Here is a 22,531-nt window from a genome sequence, read left to right on the forward strand (position 1 = left end):
CGAAACTGTTGGGAAAATAGAATCTTATGTGAAGTCACAGTGGTTCAGAAAGCATCCATTTCTCAGCCAGGTCCATTTACAGAACCTCAAGGCTTCTCTGAGAGGTCTTGGGGTCCCACAGTTTGAGCTTCGCTCTCGTGAGGGGGTAGTTCTTGCAGGCAGGGTCATCTGCAGCGACAGGTTGCCTGCCACATCACAGTCACTCCTGCCTGCTTGTCACACACCCCTTGGGGGGTCTGCTTCATTTCACATCTTGCATCAGCTATTCTCAACCTCACGTGACTCCTAACTTCTGACCTCTACAGAGGTCACCTGCCAAGATAATTGACAAATATGTCCATCGGTGACCTTTTTAGAGAAGCAGTGTCTCTGACAGCTGTTAAAGATACGATAGTCTAATATTCTCACGCCTCTGTCAGCCTTCAGGCACCTCCCAGTCCTGAATTCTTCCTCATAGAACATCATTGCTGGTTTGCTCAGCTTTTCTATCCTCCCCTTTATGGTTCTCACTTCCTATCAGCTAAGTTTGCCATCAGCTAAAAACATAACAGCCATACCCTGGCTGCAGCACGTGCGACTCCCTACTACCTGGAGAGGGCAGAGAGAAGCATTCCTCTTTGCCTGGTCACAGCTTTGTGTCTCCCCCCACCCACCTTAGTAAAAGGCAGATTTATTCTATGTGAAGAGAAGTCAGAGTATACACAGTTTTGGGTCTTGAATTACATGTGCACACATTCTCTTGCTGAAACAAGGACACTTAAAAAACAGAATATTGTGGATGTTTCATGTTCCAGACTGAAGACTGGTTACTGAATAGTCAGGCAGTTACTGAAAAGCCTTGAGCAGTTTTGACCACGATTGTCAGGCACCTGGGCCTTATCTTGTGTGATTCTAGAAAACACTAGACCACATGTGGTCTGCTAACCATCTGAACTTGCTGAAATGGCCCCAAAAGGAATGGCCATTCAGTTATTCATTCAATTATTATCTCAGTTTAAAGGGTCAAGGTCTCTTATTTTTGTTTTTTAGATCCCAAAAGCAAATAGTTGATAGTTCTAGCATGTCATTTTATCTTTTGAAAATATATTTCTGTTATAGATTTTCCTGTTTGTTATAGATTTTTTTTTTGTTACTTAGAGGGATAGAGCCATACCAAATAAAAATAATATATGCATACAGAACTTAAAAATCAAGAACATATATAATTACAAATTATTTCTGAACTCATTCTTGCAAGAAATTGTCCCATATAAAAAATAGCTTTCTTAATGTATGTTTCCTTCTTTTTCCTTTAGTTGATGGGTATTGAAATTGACACAAAATATGGAGGAACAGGAGCTTCATTTTTTTCCTCTGTCCTAGTGATAGAGGAGTTAGCCAAAGTTGATGCATCTGTGGCTCTGGTATGTGACATTCAGAACACATTAATTAACAGGATGATTGGAAAATATGGAACAGAAGAACAGAAGGCTACCTATTTGCCCAAGCTAGCTACAGAAAAGGTGAGTTGACATGAGTTGTTGAAATGGATCTGATCTTGTCTAAATGTAGGATGTTTTCAGGAGAAAAGTAGCTACAGTGTTGGCTTTTCTGTTTAAGACCACAACACAGCACCACTAATTACTCAAGCAATGCTCAATAAATTAATGAGCTCAGACGGTAAGGAATGTGCCTGCAATGCAGGAGACCTGGGTTGGATCCCTGGATCAGAAAGATCCCCTGGAGAAGGGTATGACACCCCACTCCAGTATTCTTGCCGGGAGAATTCCATGGATAGAGGAGCCTGGTGGGTTACAGTCTATGGGATCGCAAAGAGTTGGACATGACTGAGTGGCTAATACACACTAGAAAAATACACTCGGAAAATTTAGAGAATTACCTTTGCACAACTAAATTATTTCTCTTTTGGGCCTAATTATATCTATTGTTTTGATTGATGGTTTCATTTACATTGCAATTATGAAAACCAGTTTAATGAAATGTAACTTTGAATATGTGTGCTTAGATCTTTAAGTTTGACCTAGACAAATAGTGGGATGTATTTTGGGAAATAATGCTGTCAGAATGCTCTTACTATTTCGATACATACAGGCTTTTGGAAGTAGCCAGAAGTTTTTGATTTTCAAGTGTTGATTTTGCTGTAAGTGGGTATTTGTTATGCAGAATATAAATACAGGTCTTAATTTGGAATTTTTTCCTCACATGTGTAGGCATCAAGTATCTGCATTTCAGAGACTGGAGCAGGTAGCGATTCATTTGCTATGAAGACCAGAGCTGATAAAAAGGGAGATTATTACATCATCAATGGGTCAAAGATGTGGATTAGCAGTGCTGAGATTGCTGGGCTGTTCGTGGTGATGGCAAATGCAGACTTTTCTGCTGTAAGTTTGAAGAAAAACGTGCTAGCCATTGCCCCTCATCTTTTCTCTTTGTTTCTTTTCTTTACTTGCATTTTCTTCTTAGGACTTAGTCTTAAATTCTCCATTCTCCTCAGAATTGGAAAGGTTAGACAGCTGACATCTTTTCATCCACTTATTTACTAACCTCCTAAAACAAATATTACAATTAACAATAAATTTTAGCTACATGGAGGACCATTTAATTAATCTCCTAATCTGTTAGATAGGAGGCTAAAATCTTAAATTTTATAGAATTTCAGATTTTCTGTTTAATAATGAATTTAAGTAGCTATTTAGTACATTTATTTATTTTTGATGTGGATCATTTTAAGTTTTTTTGCATTTGTTCCAGTGTTGCTTCTGTTTTATTTTTTGGCCAGGAGGCTTGTGGGATCTCAGCTCCCCAACCAGGGATTGAACCCACACCCCTTACATTGAAAGGTGAAGCCTTAACTACTAGACAGCCAGGGAAGTCCCGTAGCACATTTATTTTTTAAAATTCTTTTTCTAGCACATTTATTTTTAAGAATGTTTTATTACATTCTTAAAATAAGAAGGGCTTATTCTTATTTAAAAGAAAAAGGGCTTCCCAGAAGGCTCAGGAGTAAAGAATCCGCCTGCCAATGCAGGAGTCACAGGAGACACGGGTTCAATCCTGAGTCTGGAAGATCCCCTGGAGGAGACAATGGCAACCCAGTTTTCTTGCCTAGAGTATCCATCATGGACAGAGGAGCGTGGTGGGCCATAGTCTCTGGGGTTGCAAAGAGTTGCACATGACTGAGCACGCACGCACACATTCAGTTGAAAAATAGACATATAGCAAAATGGTAAAGATTGCTTTTGTTTTTTCTCTAGGGTAACATTTAATAAAATTTTGAAACTTATAAAGTTAAATGTAAGATGGGGAATTAGTTAATCATGTAATACTTTGTGTTGCTTAATAATTTTGATAGCAACAGTAGTTTCTGAAAGTGTGAAGTAGATTTTGAATCTACTTGCACCACTCTGGTTTCATAACACACATGGTACAACTCTGAGTTCATTAGTAATTAGTGCTGAAGTCTGCTGTCAGTTTTCTGTTTACTTTGAGCCCTTTGGAAACAAGAGATCTTCTCAGTCCAAGTGGTGATAGCATTTTAAATCTGCATTTCAGGGGTATAAAGGAATTACCTGCTTCTTGGTCGATGGTGATACCGAGGGCCTTCATGTAGGGAAACCAGAGAACAAATTGGGAATCAGAGCATCTTCCACCTGCCCAGTCACATTTGAAAATGTCAAGGTGGGTATCTTAGACAAGGAATAAGCTCTGCCTGTATGTATAGTTGCGAGTAAGGTATCAAAATTATTAGTCCTACACAGGAGAGTATTTTGTAAACCTCTTGAACAGTGATCTTAGTTGAGGTCATGACCTCAGTGTGCTTCTCACAAGCGTTGAGACCAAGGTTGAAACCCTGTCTGCCCAGCCGCTGGTCTCAAGTGCCAACCCAGAAAAGTCATCTCATTCATAGTTTAGCAACCTGTTACTTGTGCACCAAACATGGCTTTGGAGGAGGAAGCCCACAGCAAGGCCACAAGGTGGGGCTGTTGCCCAGGAAGAGTGGAAAACAGCCAGGCAGCCCCACCGCAGGTGAGAGCTGAGTCTTGAAAAAAAAAAGAAGCGATGACTGGGATGGGGTGCTTTAGACCTGACTGAGGTAGGGCAGGGTGCGATCCATCAGCTGCCGCTGGTGAGAATGTCGCCTTTTTGGCTCCCTGGTGACTGTGTATGTGCTCCTGGGGTGTCCTTATGGGGTCGTGTGAGCCTCCCTGCTGCACCCCAGCTCTCTTTCTTCTCCTCATCTCCCTTTGCTTTCCCCACGCTGCCCACTCTTGTCTCCTAACTGCTCATGTTAAGAAGCTAAGTGTATTTTTTTTAATTTCTCTCCTGCTATCCATAAAGCAGGTTTATTTTTGTGGCCATGCCACACGGCTTGTGAGATCTTAGTTCCCCAACCAGGGATCAAACCTGTGCCCCCAGCAGTGAAAACACAGAGTCCTAACCACTGGACCACCAGGGGATTCTACCAAGTGTATTTTTTTTTTTATTGCTCCTAGTCAGTAAACGGTGTAATCTGTGTCTTCACTCCTGCTTTATCTTGTGTCCACATGCACGTGTCCACACACACCCCTCCGTTGATTTTTTCACAGTAATAGTCTAAACGGAAGAGAGGCTGACAACCCGTCCACGTTTTCTGCTATTCCTGATCATTTATCTCACACTGTAGCATACAAGTAAGAGTTTGGGGGGGGTGGGCAGAAATTGTTATTCATTTATGTTGTTGATTAATTGTATGAGATTTCATTCTTCTAGATTCAAAAGATGTCTGTGCTAGGCTCTGGAGGATGCAGTAGTGAACAGCGTGGACTTGAGTTCTATCCCCCTGAGAGTGCGTGGGAAGCAGTTTAGAAGGAGTTTCAGAGACATACTGGACAATTTTCTAGGAGTTTAATGAATACTATGCTAGAGTGTTATCACAAAAACTAAGAGTATATATGCATTTAAAAATATATAATCAAAATGAATTATGGCAAATTAAATTGAGAAATAACTGCACATTTTTCTTTGCAGGTTCCAAAAACAAATATCCTGGGGCAAGTTGGGCACGGCTATAAGTATGCCATCGGGAGTCTTAATGAAGGCAGAATAGGAATCGCTGCACAGGTTAGTCAAATTTTACCCTTTAACTTGATTCTTCCACACACAGTCAATTAAAATGTAAAAAGAAAAAAAAAAAAAAAATCAGTAAAACCAGTGAGTATTTGAAAGCTCTTCAACACAAGATGGCGCCCTTCCCTTCCATGAAGCAAAAGAATAGCTTCTGGCTGTGATTTCTTTAAAATTCCGCTTTGGTCAATTATGTAATGTCCTGAGACCCAAACAGTGGCTTAGAGCTAACAGTTTTTTTCTGCTTTGAGAGCATTAAAGTATTATCTAATACCTGGATCGATAACTTAAGTACATTGTAGATTAAATGTGGTATTTCTTTTTTGAAAATCAACTTTTCAAAGCATGCAATTCATTTTGCAATTTTAAAAATGAAGAACAAGTAACATTCAGGGGACTTCCCTGGCAGTCCAGTGGCTGACTCCATGTTCCCAGTGCAGGGGCCCGGGTTTGACCCGTGGTTGGGGAACCAGATCGCACGAGCCACAGCTGCAGAGCGCACGTGCTGCAAGGGAGATCCAAGATCCCGGGTGCCGCAACCAAGACCCAGCACAACCAGATAAATAAACATTTAAAATAAGTAAATAAATCTTTCAGAAAAAAGGAAGACGTTACAGTCTAATGTGTAGTGAGAGTCTCTGTAGATAATGAAAGATTTTTACTTAATGTTTTGCATGTGAAAAGCAAACAAGTTTTTGCCCTGGCACTTAGAGATAAAATGGCAACAATTAAACAGATATACAAGATAAGAACAATTCAATTTTTTTTAACCAAATTTGCCCTTTAAATAGCATATTAAATTTTTCTATTAGATGACACCAGTTGCTTTCTAGAATCACAAAGTGAAATCTTTGGTTTTATGAATTCATTTTTGTAACATATTAACTTTTAATCAATGAGTATTCAGAACTCAAAAACTTACAGCTTTTAGATTTTGAAGATACTGCATATATCAACTATTTGGAGTAGTTAAATTATAATTTTACTCTAGATTTTTCTTCACTACTGTTAATCTGCTAATAAAATATTCTTAGCTCAAAACTTAACCCATATTTCCCACAAAACACAAATAACATATCAGTCAGGAGAACTGGCTTATCTTTTCATTTTAAAGTTTTTCCTGTGATTCAGCTTCATCGGATATGGCATTAAAAACTATAGCATTGGATTTTGTTCTTCCCAGACACATAAATAATACAGATGGCTGGCAGTAAATACACAGCCTGGGCTTTAGTGTAATTACTCCAGGTTATCGTATAACCTAATTAAAAGTTAAGGTCAGAAAAAAGAGAAACAAAGAGTAAGATCTGGTAGTTATTATTTCTTGATTAATACTGTGAATGCCTTTTAGAGAGGGAGGCACCTGTAACTGAACTGAAGGCGTCCATCCTTAAAACTCTGTAGTTATAAAGAATTTTAGTTTTTCATTATTTATAGTGAACATTGTACACTGTTTTGGAAAAGCCTCTGTTGCCTGACAAGTGATCACTACAATTTGTGTCCATAAACTATATTGTTGACATCCTGTGAACTTTAGTTGTAAGAGTTTAGCAGCAGCATCTTCTCTCACAGCCGAAAGTACAGTGAGTTGCTGCTTCATTTTAATTTGCTTTGGGGGTTTTGACTTGGTTTGGGTTTTGTCCTTAATATAATGGTGCATAATATTCCATCCTCCAGAAAGTTCAAAGTAAAAGGCTGAGGAAAAATTTGAATGAACACTAATGAAATATTGATAAGTTTGTGGGCAATTCCCCCCAAAGCTTAACTATTGATTTTCTTTTTCCTTTTTCTAAAACCTACATGGTTTGATGTAATTAGATAGTGATTTAACAGCTACCTAATGTTGAAATGTAGAAACAGTTTCTAAGCTCAGATTCATTCAGTTCTTGTGGAGATGGGGATGGCAATGAGACAGTCCAGCTATAACTGCCACCATATCCTGATTTGTTCCTCAAATGTATACACTGATATTTTTACTGGCATCTCTGTGTCAGTGGTCCCCAACTCTCGCTGTGCATTAAATCATTAAAGAGTTTTCAGAATGCTGGTGCTCAGGCCCACTCTCCCTCCCCCTTCCGTCCCACGCCCAGGGTTTGGGTTTGGTTGCTAGACCCTCACAGCGTTTGTTTGTTTGTTTTTCCACCATTGAAAATAATTTATTGAGGTGAGGTTTGTGTAACAAAATTAATCATTTTAAAGTGAATAATTCAGTAGCATGTGTTATATTCCCAATGTTGCTTAGCGGTCACCACTCTTATCCTAGAACATTTTCGTCGCCCCAGAAAGAAGTGCTGTGCTTTGAAGGACTCACCCCGAGTGCTGGATAGACTCTTAGCTTTATGGTCCCTCTCATCAGTTCAGTCACTCAGTCGTGTCCAGCTCTGCAACCTCATGACTGCAGCAGGCCAGGCAGATGGAGGGTTCTGACAAAATGTGGTCCACTGGGCAAGGGAGTGGCAAACCACTTCAGTATTCTTGCCTTGAGAACCCCATGAACAGTATGAAAATGGTCCCTCTCATATCTGCTCTAAGTCAAGCGGCAAGGGAAGGAGGGTGGCTGAGCATTTGTGGTCCTGGAGAGGTTACTGCTCAGGGCGGCCCCACATTGGTATTTTTATTATTTGAGTTCCCCTAGATGATTCTAACAGAGAAGGCAATGGCACCCCACTCCAGTACTCTTGCCTGGAAAATCCCATGGATGGAGGAGCCTGGTAGGCTGCAGTCCATGGGGTCGCTAAGAGTCTGACATGACTGAGCGACTTCACTTTCACTTTTCACTTTCATGCGTTGGAGAAGGAAATGGCAACCCACTCCAGCGTTCTTGCCTGGAGAATCCCAGGGACGGGGCAGCCTGGTGGGCTGCCGTCTATGGGGTCACACAGAGTTGGACACGACTGAGGTGACTTTGCAACAGCAGCAGCAGATGGTTCTGACGTGCTGTCAGGATTGAGAAACACTGCTCCTTTATGTCCTGACATCCAACCCACCGAAGTTCTTGTCATTCAGTCGCTAAGTCCTGTCCGACTCTTTGTGACCCCACGGACTGCAGCGTGCCAGGCTTCCCTGTCCTTCACCATCTTCCAGAGTTCACTCAAACTCAGGTCCATTGATTCGGTGATGCCGTCCAACCATCTCATCCTCTGTCACCCTCTTTTCCTCCTGCCTTCAGTCTTCCCCAGCATCAGGGTCTTTTCCACTGAGTCAGTTCATCGTAATCGATGACCAAAGTATTAGAACTTCAGCTTCAGCATCAGTCCTGCCAATGAATATTCAGGGTTTTCTTTAGGATTGACTGGTTTGGTCTCCTTGCTGTTCAAGGGGCTCTCAAGAGTCTTATCCAGCACCAAAGCTCTTATTAATCCTGATCATATATGAAATGGACCAGAAGATAGAAGGTTCAGAAGCAATAAAATTTCTGAGGCTTAGTTTGCGTCTAGAGACTCAAGCTTAAAGAAGAAGAATCCGTAAAAGTGGGCATCACCACACCAAAAAGTCTGCCTCCATGCTGGAATCAAATATACTCTTCTTCATAGGAAATTAGTCACATTTTCTCCCAATTCACGACTTTATGACTTCCTAATCTAAGCTTAGTGACGGTGGCAATAGAACACAGAGAAAGATGGAACACCCTGCCTTCCTGCCTGCTTAGTCACATCCAACTTTTTGCGACCCCATGGACTGTAGCCCACCAGGCTCCTCTGTCGATGGGATTTCCCAGGCAAGCATGTGGAGTGGGTTGCCATTTCCTTCTCTGGGGAATCTTCCCAACCCAGGGATCGAACCTGAGTCTCCTGTATTTCCTGCATTGGCAGGCAGGTTCTTTACCCTCTGAGCCATCAGGGAAGTGTTCTCCCAATTACTAGAACTTAAGTTCTATAAATGCAGTGGGTGAAGGTCATTAACATATGCCTCACCATCTTGGTATGCCTAGTTCTTTCTCTACCCCAACTTTTCAATTTGCCTGTAAAAAGAATTTGTAACCTGAATAATCAAGAACATAAAGTATTAATAAAAAATAAGAAATTCTGATTTTTTTTAACAGATGCTGGGAGTGGCTCAAGGCTGTTTTGACTACACTATTCCATATATTAAAGAAAGGAAACAATTTGGCCGAAGGGTATTTGATTTTCAGGTATGTAATTATTAGCATCTTTCTACTGTTCCATACTCGAGTCTTCCTGTTAGTGAAAAGCTTTGTCACAAAGCCGCAAGGGAATCCTCTCGGGGATTTTAATGCGAGAGGCGCAGGGAGGAAGGAATAGGTCTCAGTGTGTATACTTGTGACTGCATTGACCTTCTCCAAGGGCAGAACAGTAGTCTTTGAGGCCTGGTTATGGCATGATTGAGGATACACCGGTGAGCACTTGGGAGCTGCCTCCTCGTGGCTTCCAAATTCCAGAGCCTGGGGTTTGTGGTCAGACATCCTGGGTTAGAATGTTGGTTCTTTGTCTTGCTGGCTTAGTCCTTGAGCATGTTACATCACCTCTGCAAACCTCAGCTGCCTCATCTGTAAAATAAAGGTAACACTACATACTCTTTAGGATGATTTGGAATCAAATAGATGTTTTAAGGGGCTTCTCTGGTGAATCAGATGGTAAAGAATCTGCCTGCGATGCTGGAGACCTGGGTTCGATCCCTGGGTTAGGAAGATCCCCTGGAGAAGGGAACAGCTACCCTCTCCAGTATTCTGACCCGCATAGTTCCATGGACAGAGGAGCCTGGCAGGCTACAGTCTATGGGGTTGCAAAGAGCCGGACACGACTGAGCGGCTTTCACTTTCTTTCAGATGTTTCAAGTGCTTGACACAGTATTAAAAATAACACTCACATTTTTAAACATAATTCTACGATAATTTATCTTTTAAATCTTCGCGTGCATGCTAAGTTGCTTCAGTTGTATCTGACTCTTCTCGACCCCATGGGCTGTAGCCCGCCAGGCTTCTCTGTTCATGGGATTCTCCAGGCAAGAATACTGGAGTGGTTTGCCATGCCCTCCTCAAGGGAATCTTCCTGATCTAGGGATCAAACCCGAATCTCCCACGGCTCTTACATTGCAGGCGGATTCTTTACCACTGAGCCACCAGGGAAGGCTTTAAATCTTGGCAGTTGTTAAACAATTTACATGAACTTTGAAAAATTTTTCAGAAGCAATATGTGGAGTGGTTGATTTTAGATTGCAGGTTTTAAACTGCCCTCTGGTGGCTCAGTAAAGAATCTGCCTGCAATCAGGAGGCCTGGGTTCGATCCCTGGTTTGGGAAGATCCCTTGAAGGGAATGGCTACCCACTCCAGTATTGTTGCCTGGAGAATTCCATGGACTAGAGGAGCCTGGCGGGCTACAGTCCATGAGGTCGAAAAGAGTTGGATACAACTAACTAACACTTTTGCAAAATGAATGGGTTTTTTTGGGCAAGTATGTTTGAGTCCGTCAGTGTTCCATATACAGGCGGGATTTTGACAACGAGTTGGGTTTCCAGAAGCCGTGATTCTCTACATTGGATCTGACCATTGCAGGGGCTCCAACACCAAGTGGCTCACATGGCCACCCAGCTGGAAGCTGCTCGACTCCTGACATACAATGCTGCGAGGCTCTTAGAGGCTGGGAGGCCGATGATTAAAGAAGCATCTATGGCCAAATACCATGCGTCAGAGGTAAAACAAACAAGAGTAATGCAGTCTTTTAGATTTTTTTTAAAAAACTTATTTTGTATTGGAGTATAGCCGATTAACAATGCTGTGATAGTTTCAGGTTGCAGTCTTTTAATTTTTAAGAAATTTATTTATTAAGCCTGTCATTTAGGAACGTTGCTTGAACATTTGTTTGTTTTTCAAGTAAAATAACATGGACCTTCTAGTTCCTACACAGGAAATGCAAGAAAGTAAAGCTGCCATAGGAAGGTGCTTTAACTCTCTAAGGTTTCCATGTTCTCATGGCTCTCGGGTGGAAACCAAGTCACCCAGGTCAGGTGGAAAAGCCACTGTAAACCCCTAGGTGGGCCTCAGCTGAACACTGGCATCGTGGCTGTGGTTCCAAGTTGGGGCGAAGCGAATGCCCTGGAGATAATGTGAAATAGAAAGTCGCAGGAAGATACCATCCTCGTGTTGACTGTACTCAGCATGTAACACACTGGGCTTGGGCTGAAACTTGGTCGCATCACAGGGCTCGGCAGTGTGTTAGTCACTCCCTGGCCTCAGATATTTCTTTAACCCCTTCAGTCCCCAGGTCTAATCTTGTGCCTCAACCTCCCTTCTGAGCTCCAGACTAACAGATCCGCTTCTGCTTTACCCACCCCGCCCCCTCCCCCGACCGCCACCCTCCCTTCCCGCCCTGCACAGTCACAAACCTGAGTCCCCTCAACGCCCCTCCTTTGCTCCCACTCCCTGTTGAATCCGTCATCCTGTATGAGAATTCCGCCCCTCAATTTGTCTCGAATTTGTTTCTTTCTCCCCTAGTTTTTATTACCAGTCGTCTAGTCCAAGCTGTGCCACCTCTTCACCAAAACACCGGAGGCAGCTTCTGACTTCTGGTTGGTCCCTGTGGCTTCCTCCAGTCCAGTGTCCCTTTCAAGGTGTCCATGAGGCATGCTATGCTCCAGTTTTAAACCCTTCAGTGACTCCTCACAAAAAATGGGAACTTTTTATTCACCTATTGTTGCTTTGAACAAATTACTGAAAATTTAGAGACAGGACAGTTCTGTCGTCTCACAGTTCTGGGGTAAGACATCTGAAATGAGCCTCACGGGTGGTGCAGTGGTAAAGAATCCGCCTGCAGTGCAGGAGACGCACAGAGACTTGAGTTCGATCCCTGGGTCAGGAAGATCCCCTGGAGGAGGACATGGCAACCCACTCCAGTATTCTTGCCTGGAGAATCCCATGGACAGAGGAGCTGGCAGGCTGCAGTCCATGGGGTTGCAGAGAGTTGGACACGACTGAGCGACTGAGCACACACACACACACGTGCACACACATTCACACACATGTGTCTGCACACGTGTGCATGCACACACACACGGGGTGAAATTTGAGTGTGGAGCTGCCTTCCTGGGGGCTCTGGGTGAAAGTCCATCTCCTCTTCTTCCCCAGCTTCTAGAACACACTCACTTTCCGAGACTCAGGACCCCTTCCTCCGTCTTCACAGCCAGCAGCGTGTAGTGTGTTAGATATTCCTGTGTCTGTGGTCACAGCACCCTTCTCTACTTCCCTCTTTCCCTTGTAAGGACCCTTGTGATGACACGGGACCTGCCCAGATAACCTGGGATCATCCCTTAACTTAACCAGCCTGCAAGTTCCTATGCCGTGTAGGTGATGCACATTTATACTTTCTGGGGATTCTCCTGGGGACACCTTTGGGGGCCAGCAGATTATTTAAACTGCTCACATCACATGAGGCCCACTGCTGCCCACACCCATCCCCTTTTCACAGCTCACCCCGACCCCAGCCCACTGGTCCTCAGGCCTTTGAGGTCGATGAACCCACTTCCCCGTTGGAGCCTTTCTATGCGTCAGTCCTCAGTTTGAAACGTCCTTTGACTTGTCCTTTAGTTGTCAGCGAGGCTGTACCTTCCTCACCCATTGCCCCATCTACACCACGGCAGCTCCTCCCGCAGGCTCTTCTCTGGCCCCATAGTTTTTCAGTTTTGGTGATCGTGCTTCAACATATGTCTCTCTGAATGACCAGCAGGACCTAAAGGGCAGTGACTGGTCAGCACCCTGGCAGAGTGGATGATACAAGAAGCCCTTGGTTAACATTTGCTGAGTAAATGACACCGTCGACAAGTGTACAAGTCTAAAACAAAGACCCTAATTCTCTTAAGAATTTTATGAACTAATAGGAAATTTTCCATAAATGGTACAGAGACTGGGACGAAGAAATGTTAATTTACAAAATAACCTCGCTCCTTCCAATTGCCAGTGGTAGTGAATCCACGTTACTAAGAATGTTTTAGTGTTGGTCATGTGTAAGTTATGTGGTTTCAGCGTGATTTGTGCTTCTTTTTGGTAGCTGGCAGGCCTCATTACCAGCAAGTGTATCGAGTGGATGGGAGGAGTGGGCTACACCAAAAGTTACCCTGTGGAAAAATATTTCCGAGATGCGAAGATTGGTAAATAGAGTTTTTAACACTTATTTTGTTTTATTTGACTCTTAGGCGTTTTAGGCTGTTGTGTTGGTTTGATGTTTTTGTTGTTGCTACTGGCACCTGGGCAGAGGCAGTTTTAAGTCTTCAGTTACTATGTTTCTTGGCTCTCCTTTTTTTGTGGCTGGATTTTTCCCCCACTACTTCTTCCTTCAAAAAAGTAGATTTATTATTTTTTAAACAACAAATTGTCTTTTTAAATGCCTCAAGGCCTCTGAAGGCCTTTCAGTAAAACCACAACAAATTCTACTGTCTTAATTTTTCTTTTACTAAAAATGTTAGTATTTTTGACTGGCTTAATGCTGTTGCTGGAAGCTCAGTTCTAATTTTAGACATTAAGTGGGTAACCAAGCTTGAGCGTTACACTGCTCTACTGCCAGGTGGGAAGATAGAAACTCAGCCAGTTATAAAAGCTGCCTATTCCCAGGAAACCATCCAGGCTTATGCATTGATAGTTTAGGAACGGGAAACTCACCTGTTTAATACTGATTCTGGAAATGTGTAAATCAGGTGGAATATTGTCATCTCTTAGGTAAGATTACCTTGTAAATAATACCACATTTAGGGGACACTGCATAGTGTTCCTGGTACAGTTTTATAGTAAGTGCAGAGGTGGTGTTTGCAGACCTGATTTGTGTACAGACTCTTCCTGTGGCTCCACTCCTTTATGTTCCTTTTCTCCCCTTTCTTTAAGGCACAATTTATGAAGGAACTTCAAATATCCAGCTGAACACCATCGCAAAGTGCATCAGTGCGGAATACTGACAGGACAGCCAAAGAAGCGGGCCCCCTCCCTGGTGCCACTGGTGTTAAATTTTAAACTGTGTGCCTTGTTGGGGGCTGTGGACCTCCATCTCACTGAGTGATTTCATTTGGGCCCTTCATCTTGGATCTGAGACCCTTTCTGTCTTTTCTTTACAATCTGCTTAACTTAGGCACAGAAAATCATTTTTAAAATTTGGGAATAAGTGTACCATATTTTCTCCAAAACTATTTTTAAAGCTCTGTATGCATTATCATTCTAGCTACTGAATGTGTATGATCCCGGGTCCCCGTGACCCAACTAAAGAGCCCGTGTGCTTCAGCCAAAGATCCCACATGACAGAAAATCTGACACAGCCAGATAAATGAAAAAACATTTTAAAATAAATAAATAAAAGATGATCGGACTTAAAAAAAAAAAAGTCTCTACATTAGTTTTCAAGTATGAAGTTTAAATAATTTAATAATCAGAATATACTCAACATTGTAATATTCATTTTACCAACGATGCTGTTTACTTCTGTTTATATTGAATACTTAAGCTTCAATTTAAATTGAATACTGAGTAAAATTGTTTACTCAAGCTTAGTTATTGAGCTTTATCATGATAGGTAATTCAGAAATTATACTTTAGTTTGGTGATTCTCCAGAGGGGTTGTCTTACCCTCTTAATGAAGTGTATTAAAATCTTGTAAGGAAGGAGAAATACAAGAGAGCTGTAGGGGTCAAAAAGCAGATTGAGATATTATTAAAAAAGGACATATCTGGGAAGGCAAAAATCTGTTGTTTTACAGTCAAATTATAGAAAGGCAAAGCTCAACAAAATATCTAGCTGGCAATGCCAGTTCTTCAGTATCAGGGATTCTTGACCAGGAGAAGAGGATCTAAGTCCTCTGTCCCCTAGAGGGGAGGTGGACAGTGAAGGGCTGAGTGTGTTGTATTTCCTGAGACAGGGCAAGGATTAGAGGCGTTGGAGAATGTTTCACCGTTCATCCAGTTGTTTAAAGCAATCACTGCTGTCAAGTGGGAAGCACTTTAGTACTTTAATGAAAGGATGACGTTTATTAAGAAAACTTGACATTTTCAAAGTAATTTTGCTTTACACATTGATGTTCTTCAAATTTGTATAATGCATATCATGGTTAAGTATTCAGAATTGTGTAAGTACAGTGGAGATAGGAGTTACGTTAGAATATTAGAAAGACATATGGACAAATTTAGACTTCTGATCAAAAGAGATTAAGTCTACTTAACTTTCAGATAGGGAGCTGACAGAAACTAATCATGCAGTCTTTCAGAACAAAAGGACAGTGCTCTGATAAAGAAAGTAGGGATGGATGAATTGTCCTAAAGCGGGGCAGGGACATCTTTGATTTCTGTGGTTATTTGAGTGAGGTGGGCTTTTCAGATGACAGAGTAGAAACCAACATCAGTAATACTAACTTCCTCCCCTGGAGTTATAAACATGTGAAGCTACAATAAACCTTGTTCAGATTAGCAGTACGAGAGAGGCTTCTGTGTATACCTGAACCTTGAATTTATATTTCATATTGATACAGTTCTAATTGTGTGTATGTTTTTGTACATGTTCTCAAATAACAGTTGAAAATCATGTATTATAGTTAATATCTGTCCCTACCTTCTTCCATTAGTGAATTTTGTTATTGTACCATTTACCAAAGAGGATGTGGTAGGTTTTCCTCATAGTTCTTCCATTATAGCTTTTCTTAATAACCATGACTTTGAGGGTTTTGAGTTTGTGTCCAGTGGAAGGACAGGCTTGTTTACCTCCTGAAACCTGTCATTACTCTTTGTTAATTTGAGGATAGGGCCATTACGGGGCCCAGAAGGAAAAGCCCTGAACACAAGCACCAAGTCATATTTATGTGGGCAGAGCTGGACTCACCCCAACTGCCACGTTAGTATTGTCAGGAATTTCACTTTACAACACAAAAATGAATCGGTGTCAAAGATTTTAGAATTATGGAAAGCTCCCAATTCCTGGTGTCTCGGTAAAGAATCTGCCTGCAATACAGGAGACCAGAGTTCAGTCCCTGGGTGGGGAAGATCCCCTGTAGAAGGGAGTGGCTACCCACGCCAATACTCTTGCCTGGAGAGTTCCATGTACAGAAGCGGGCTACAGTTCATGGTGTCACAAAAAGTCAGACACAACTAAGTGACTAACACTTTCACTTTCAAATCTTAGAAAGACTTTAGAGACCCATCCAGCCAACTCTCTTCATTTTAAAAGTGAAGGATTCATATAGCCCAAAATACTTACCCGAGATCATCCGTCCAGGGCCAAAGATAAAACAGAGATCCAAATGTACTGGCTCCCAATTCTGTGCTCTTCCTACTGTTTACCACTGTCTCTGTTCAACACATTCTGGATTTCATCCTTGCTATATTTCAGTCCTCTTATTGGTTTATTTTAGGTTTAACTGATAAAAGAATAACATGTCAGAAGTGTTAAGACTGATGGGTGTCATTACTTACATTTATAAATCACCTGACGAATATACCAGCTCTCCTAGGATGTAGCTGGTATGTCAGATATGAGGATGATTGTAATCACTTGGCTTTATGATTATGGTATGTTTTAGAAAATGCACTAATCCTTGCTGATGTATTTTTGCTTATCTCAGAAAGTGAAACTTTTGTTGTAATGGTACACATCAGACTGTAATCAGTGTTACAAAATCAATATTCTATGGAGAATGAAAAAATAAAGCACTACCTGGAGGCTTTTGCTACTTTAATAAAGCAAAATTGTTTGTTATGCATACAGAAGTAAGAAAACAATGTACTCTTCCCGCAAGACAGACACTGTACCTTTGCTTACCAAGCTGGTAGTTTGCCTGTCATGTAAGCTGATTTTGTTTGTTTTCAGGGAAGAGACCAATTTTAAATTCATGATGCTAAATAAGATTTTTACCAGATTGATCATCCCCCTCCCCTGCTTCTTTTTAAGGCAAAAAAAAAAAAAAGCAGCTCTTCAGTGGAGAGGTCACTTCTTTTGAGCACATCTTCACGGTATGTATGGGGTTTCCCTGGTGGCTCAGACGCTAAAAGCGTCTGCCTGCAATGCGGGAGACCTGGATTCGATCCCTAGGTTGGGAAGATCACCTGGAGAAGGAAATGCCAACCCACTCCAGTATTCTTGCTTGGAAAACCCCACGCACGGAGGAGCCTGGTAGGGTACAGTCCATGGGGTCGCAATGAGTCAGACTTCACTTCACAGTATAGCTCACATAAATATCCAGCTGATATTTATCCCTGTGTTTGTAGTATCGCGTCTGGAAATCTTGCATTGTCGGACCTTTTCCTCAGTGATACACTGTTGTCTAAGCTCACAGGAGGTTTCAGCCTATCTCTTCCCCATTATTTCCTACAATGTTTTAGAAATCTAGATATCAGTCCATCTGTATGTCTGTCATTCAGTGATATGTGTCGGGCAGTCCCTGCGGCCAAGAGCACAAGGTGCTGTGCGCTCCAGGCTGCCACGCAAAGATGAGTAAGACGGTATTCTTAGCAAAATGTTTATGCCAGGTGTCTTTTTTTTCCTGTTCTCATTAGTGAATCCTCACACATAGAAAACCACCAAGGCCAACCCTATGCAAAAGTATTTAGGGACGTCCCTGGTGGTCCAGTGGTTAAGACTGGAGGAGGCCTGGGTTCCATCCCTGATGAAGGAACTAGATCCCACAGGCCACAACTAGGAGTTTGCATGTGAACTAAGACCTATCACAGCCAAATTAATTAGTTTTTAAAAAACTCATCATTTAAAACAGTATTTCTTTAGATCCATTAGAATGATAACAATAGCACTAAGATCTCTCACGTTCTTATCACGTGCCAGGCATTATTCTACACTCTCGACACGTTTTTTAACTCAGTCCTATACAGTAGGTGCTCTTGTGAGCCCATTTTAAAGGCAAGGAGACTGAGGCATGGAGAGGGCATAAGTTGCTTATTGATACATGACAGAAATGGTTCAAACTCAGTCTGGCTGGTGAAGGCCCTGTCAGATTCCTTCCTTTGGGTCATTAAGGTTTGTTTGTTTTTAGGAGTGTCCTAATAAAAAGGTCGCTGCCACCTAGCCCTTTACTAGCTAATAATTCTAAAGGAATTGTTTCAGATCATTTCAAGCAGAAAAACTAGCTGAGAACATGGCCTGTAAGACAAATAAACAGGCGTGGTGGGAGCATGTGGGTTTGGCAAGAAAAAATGGCAGGTGGGTGGATAGGGCAATAGGCAGATGCAGCAGAGGAGTGAGAAGGGTACTGAAAGGGAACTAAGGAGATTCCAAAAGAGACAATTCATCTCCATCACAGCCGTCAAAGAACTGCCCCGAGGAAGGAAGAAAGATGGAGCAGGATACAGATCCGAGCGGGAGTGGCTGCAGGATGTTCTACTTGCCATCACTTGTATGGGTAACTCACAGTATGAAGGGAAAAAAGACACGTAACTTTGAGGACTTCCCTGGTGGTCCATTGGTTAAGAACCTGCCTGCCGATGCAGGGGACATAGGTTTGATCCCCGGTCCAAGGAAGATCCCACATGCCCGAACGCCACAACTGGTCAGCCTATGAGCTGCAATTTCTGAAGCCCATGAGCCTGGAGGCCAAGCTCCGCAACAAGAGAAGTCACCTCAATGAGAACCTCGTGCGCCACCACGAAGAGCAGACCCTGCTCACTGCAGCTAGATAAAATCCATGAGCAGCAAAGAAGACCCAGTGAAGACAGTACATAAAATATAAATTTTAAAAATAATTTAAAAAAAACTTAACTTTACACAGCTTTTTTCCCCAAAGAAATTATGGTAAGTGGAAAACAAAGCAAGGTAGCCAAACAGTAAAACTTAGAGGTATAAATGGGTTAAACTCACCCATTAAACTATGTTCAGTTCAATTCAGTTAAGTTGCTCAGTTGTGTCCGACTCTTTGCAACCCCATGAATCGCAACACGCCAGGCCTCCCTGTCCTTCACCAACTCCCGGAGTTCACTCAAACTCACGTCCATCGAGCAGTGATGCCATCCAGCCATCTCATCCTCTGTCGTCCCCTTTTCCTCCTGCCCCCAATCCCTCCCAGCATCAGAGTCTTTTCCAACAAGTCAACTCTTCGCATGAGGTGGCCAAAGTACTGGAGTTTCAGCTTTAGCATCATTCCTTCCAAAGAACACCCAGGACTGATCTCCTTTAGAATGGACTGGTTGGATGTCTTTGCAGTCCAAGGGACTCTCAGGAGTCTTCTCCAATACCACAGTTCAAAAGCATCAATGGGACAAAAGGAAAATTTAAATCCCAGATACAGAATGTTAGTAACACCTAAAAAAAACAGCAGCATAGGAAAGCTGAAATGAAGAGGAGAAAGCCCATTCAAAATGCTACCAAGAGGGAAGCAAGAACAGCAAACTTAACATCAAAATGGAGTTAAAAATAATTGTAAAATGGCAGAAAAGGATGTCTAGTAAAAAGACAGGAAGCCTTCACCAAGAAGGCCCAGCAGTCATGGAGGTTACATCTCCTACAGTGTTGCAGGGAACTACAGACAACCAAACAAATAATAAAAATACAGTGAAAACATTGATAAAGTCATAATCACAGCCTCTGACTTAGAAATCAACAAGTTAAGTAGGAAATGGTAAGAATAGAGAGGGACTGGGTAGCATAATCAACAAGTTTGACATATATATTTATGTACAGGGAGAAGTTTTCCTTTTCAAATGCAAGTGAATTATCTAATTTTGAATTTTTGCCATAAAGGAAGCTTTTATAAATGCCAAAAAAGACAGACTTATAGGCACCATTTACTGTACACAGAAGTAAATAACCAAAAGGTAGGCTGCAAAAAAAAAAAAAAAAAAAGTCATAACTTTAAATAACCTTGGTTAATTGGAAAATGAACATATACATTACAGATTGTCGACAAAAGAAACCCAGCTGTTTCGGTCAGTGCCTCTGGGAGGATGGACAGGAAGGCATGTCAGGGACTTTGAGGGCAGCAGAGTTTGCGGTAGTGACAAATTAGAAATGGCTAGGTGGGAGAATAAATAAATCGTGGGCATACACACCATGTAATCCGGTGCAGCAGTTTAAAAGAGTAAGACCCATGTTCCGAGATTAAATCATCACCAAGTTCCATTGTTTAAGAAAATAACACATCACGTAAGATTTGTGCACAAGAGTACAAATCTATATATTCTGTAAGTCCAAGCATGTGTATAAATTCTTGGAATAAACTCGGAAAATACAGTCAACACGCTGGGGGCTGCCCTGGGACTGGGGGTCAAGAGGGCAGCCACGGGAATCACTGGTATCATCCTGACTATTTGAATTTCATAATTATATTAGAGCGTACAATTGTAATAAAGTAAATATAATCTTGTGTGATTTAAAATAAAATTAAAGCTACCTATAGGGTTACTGGAAGTTTTCCCTCTGTGCATTCATTTACCTTTCTGCTTTTGTCAAATAGGCACAGCCATGCAGTCAGCTCCATTCAGCCACACGGACTGAGAGGACAGAAAAGGGGTCTGACACCTAATTCCTTGAAGGTTTAACCTCTGTGGATAAACAGCGCTGACCACTTTGAAAGACCCTCCCTCACAAAGCAGTGTGTGTGTGCTGAGTGGGAAGACTTCCCGGGGAGGGGGGGGGGCGGCCTCTCTCATGAACTGGACCATCCACCCTGGCCTTGGGATTAGCAGCTTGCCTTTGGTTGCAATTTGATTACATGTGATTTGACTTGAAGTACTCAAATATAATATTTTCTTGGACCAGAAAAAAAAAATATTCAAAGCATCTCAAGTCCAAGGACCCCGGTTTAAATTAGGTGGGCAGAACCAGGGCCTGGGGGTTAAATCTGACCCATTGCCTGGTTTTCTTATGACCCGCAAAGTAATTTCTTTTTTAACATTTAAAATGCTATATAAACATGGACCTGATATCCCCAATTGTGCTCCTTGCCTATGAAGCCTAAAGAAAACCTGGCCAACCCCTGATGAAAGTGTTGCCTCCTAAGTCAGATCCTACCGAAGTTGGTCAGTTCATCTGGGTGTCACATCATAAAAAGAGAGAAAGAAGACCTTCCCTAGGAACTTGGATCTTTATTCTCTCATAATTTCACTTGTAGTTGGTCTAGGCCAATTGAATGGAAATTGAACAAACTCCTGGAGATAGCGCAGAGGACAGAGGAAGCCTGGCGTGCTGCAATCCATGGGGTCGCAGAGAGTTGGACATGATTTAGTGACTGAAAAACAAAGCCCGATTGGCTCCCTCCTTCAGTCTACAGAAGCGCTCAGGTATCTGCTGGTCCTCAGCACCTGCTCCTTTAATCCCTTTTTGGTTGGTGTTCACTTTTGTCAGTGAATGTAAATGATTTTCTTAAAGTTATCTTTTTACCCATAATTGGTGACATTATAGCATTGGATACCCCTCTTCTCAGCTTCCTTTGCTTTTTGACAAACATCTACTTTTGATCGTTTCTTGGTGTTTTTTTCCCTTACATGGACATTCTTTCATTTATCAAGATTCTACCATGACTCATCTACTATCCTTTGTATCAGCATCCTCACTGTGCTTTAGAGTAACTTCTGGAGTCTTGAAGTGCAGACCATAGAATATCAGTCCCAGAATTCCCAAGTCATTAGACATGATGTTTCTTTTCAGATCTGTCCCAGTAGGATGTCCAGCAGGCTCTTGGAAATTTATATGTAAAGTGCAGGAGGGGACTTTCCTGGTGGTCGAGTGATTAGGACTGTGAGCTTCCATTGGAAAGGGCATAGATTTGATCCCTGTTTGGGAAACTAAGATCCCACAAGTGATTCGGCACAGCTTTAAAAAGACAACCAAACATAAAATATGGTGGGAGGTTGAGGTCCGAGAGACAACGTAACAGTTCCTACTGGTGTAAAGACAGCCTTCTCCTGGGCCTTCTGTCCTCTACCACCTGCAGTCCTTGTGGAAAGACGGACTTCCTGACCTACCAGTCAGATCCCTGGGCCTGGGGTCTAGAGTCTGCCTTTGTCAGGGCCCTCCCTGAGCATTTTCATCACACACTCAAACTTGAGTAATGTTTGAGTAATGATTCCAGCCGCAAAGTCCGAGTTCCTTTTCAACTTGTACAGCACCCCAATATAACAGAACTGACTAAGCAAACCCAGAAGTCTCCAAACACTCACCTGATCAGAGGGATAGAGCAGAAGGAACGAGAGGGGCACCTCCTCCTACCAAATCCAGAGGTGACTTGCTCATTGAGAGTGGCCATCATTCTCCCAGGGCGCCAACTAGAAGCTGTGCACTTAGTTCCGTGGAGCCAAAAGCAACTGAGGACAGTGTGTTCATTGCAGTTCTCCTGCCCCAAAACAGGAGGCTTGGTGAGGCTTGCCTTAATGAGAGTTTACCTTTGTTAGCAACAGAGTTAATGATTAGATAAATCACCTTAGATTTGGTGTTTGCAGCCATGAAATTAAAAGATGCTTGCCCTTGGAAGAAAACTTACGACCAACCTAGACAGTATATTAAAAAGCA

The 22,531-nt window shown here is 42.2% G+C and overlaps 1 protein-coding gene across 2 annotated transcripts in view; it reads left to right on the forward strand.

Moving 5' to 3' along the window:
* Nucleotides 1–16,751, forward strand: part of ACADSB (acyl-CoA dehydrogenase short/branched chain) — a 52,271-nt gene extending 35,520 nt beyond the window's left edge. Inside the window, 8 exon segments of one of the 2 annotated variants that reach the window (NM_001017933.1) lie at nt 1,296–1,502; nt 2,211–2,381; nt 3,553–3,678; nt 5,008–5,100; nt 9,146–9,235; nt 10,616–10,753; nt 13,104–13,203; nt 13,931–14,404. In NM_001017933.1, coding sequence (NP_001017933.1) covers nt 1,296–1,502; nt 2,211–2,381; nt 3,553–3,678; nt 5,008–5,100; nt 9,146–9,235; nt 10,616–10,753; nt 13,104–13,203; nt 13,931–14,001 — 996 coding nt within the window. In that variant the 3' untranslated portion in view covers nt 14,002–14,404. 2 annotated transcript variants of the gene reach the window in all.
* Nucleotides 16,752–22,531: the final 5,780 nt, after the last annotated feature.

This window comes from Bos taurus, chromosome 26 (assembly GCF_002263795.3).
Source record: "Bos taurus isolate L1 Dominette 01449 registration number 42190680 breed Hereford chromosome 26, ARS-UCD2.0, whole genome shotgun sequence".
NCBI lineage: Eukaryota > Metazoa > Chordata > Mammalia > Artiodactyla > Bovidae > Bos > Bos taurus.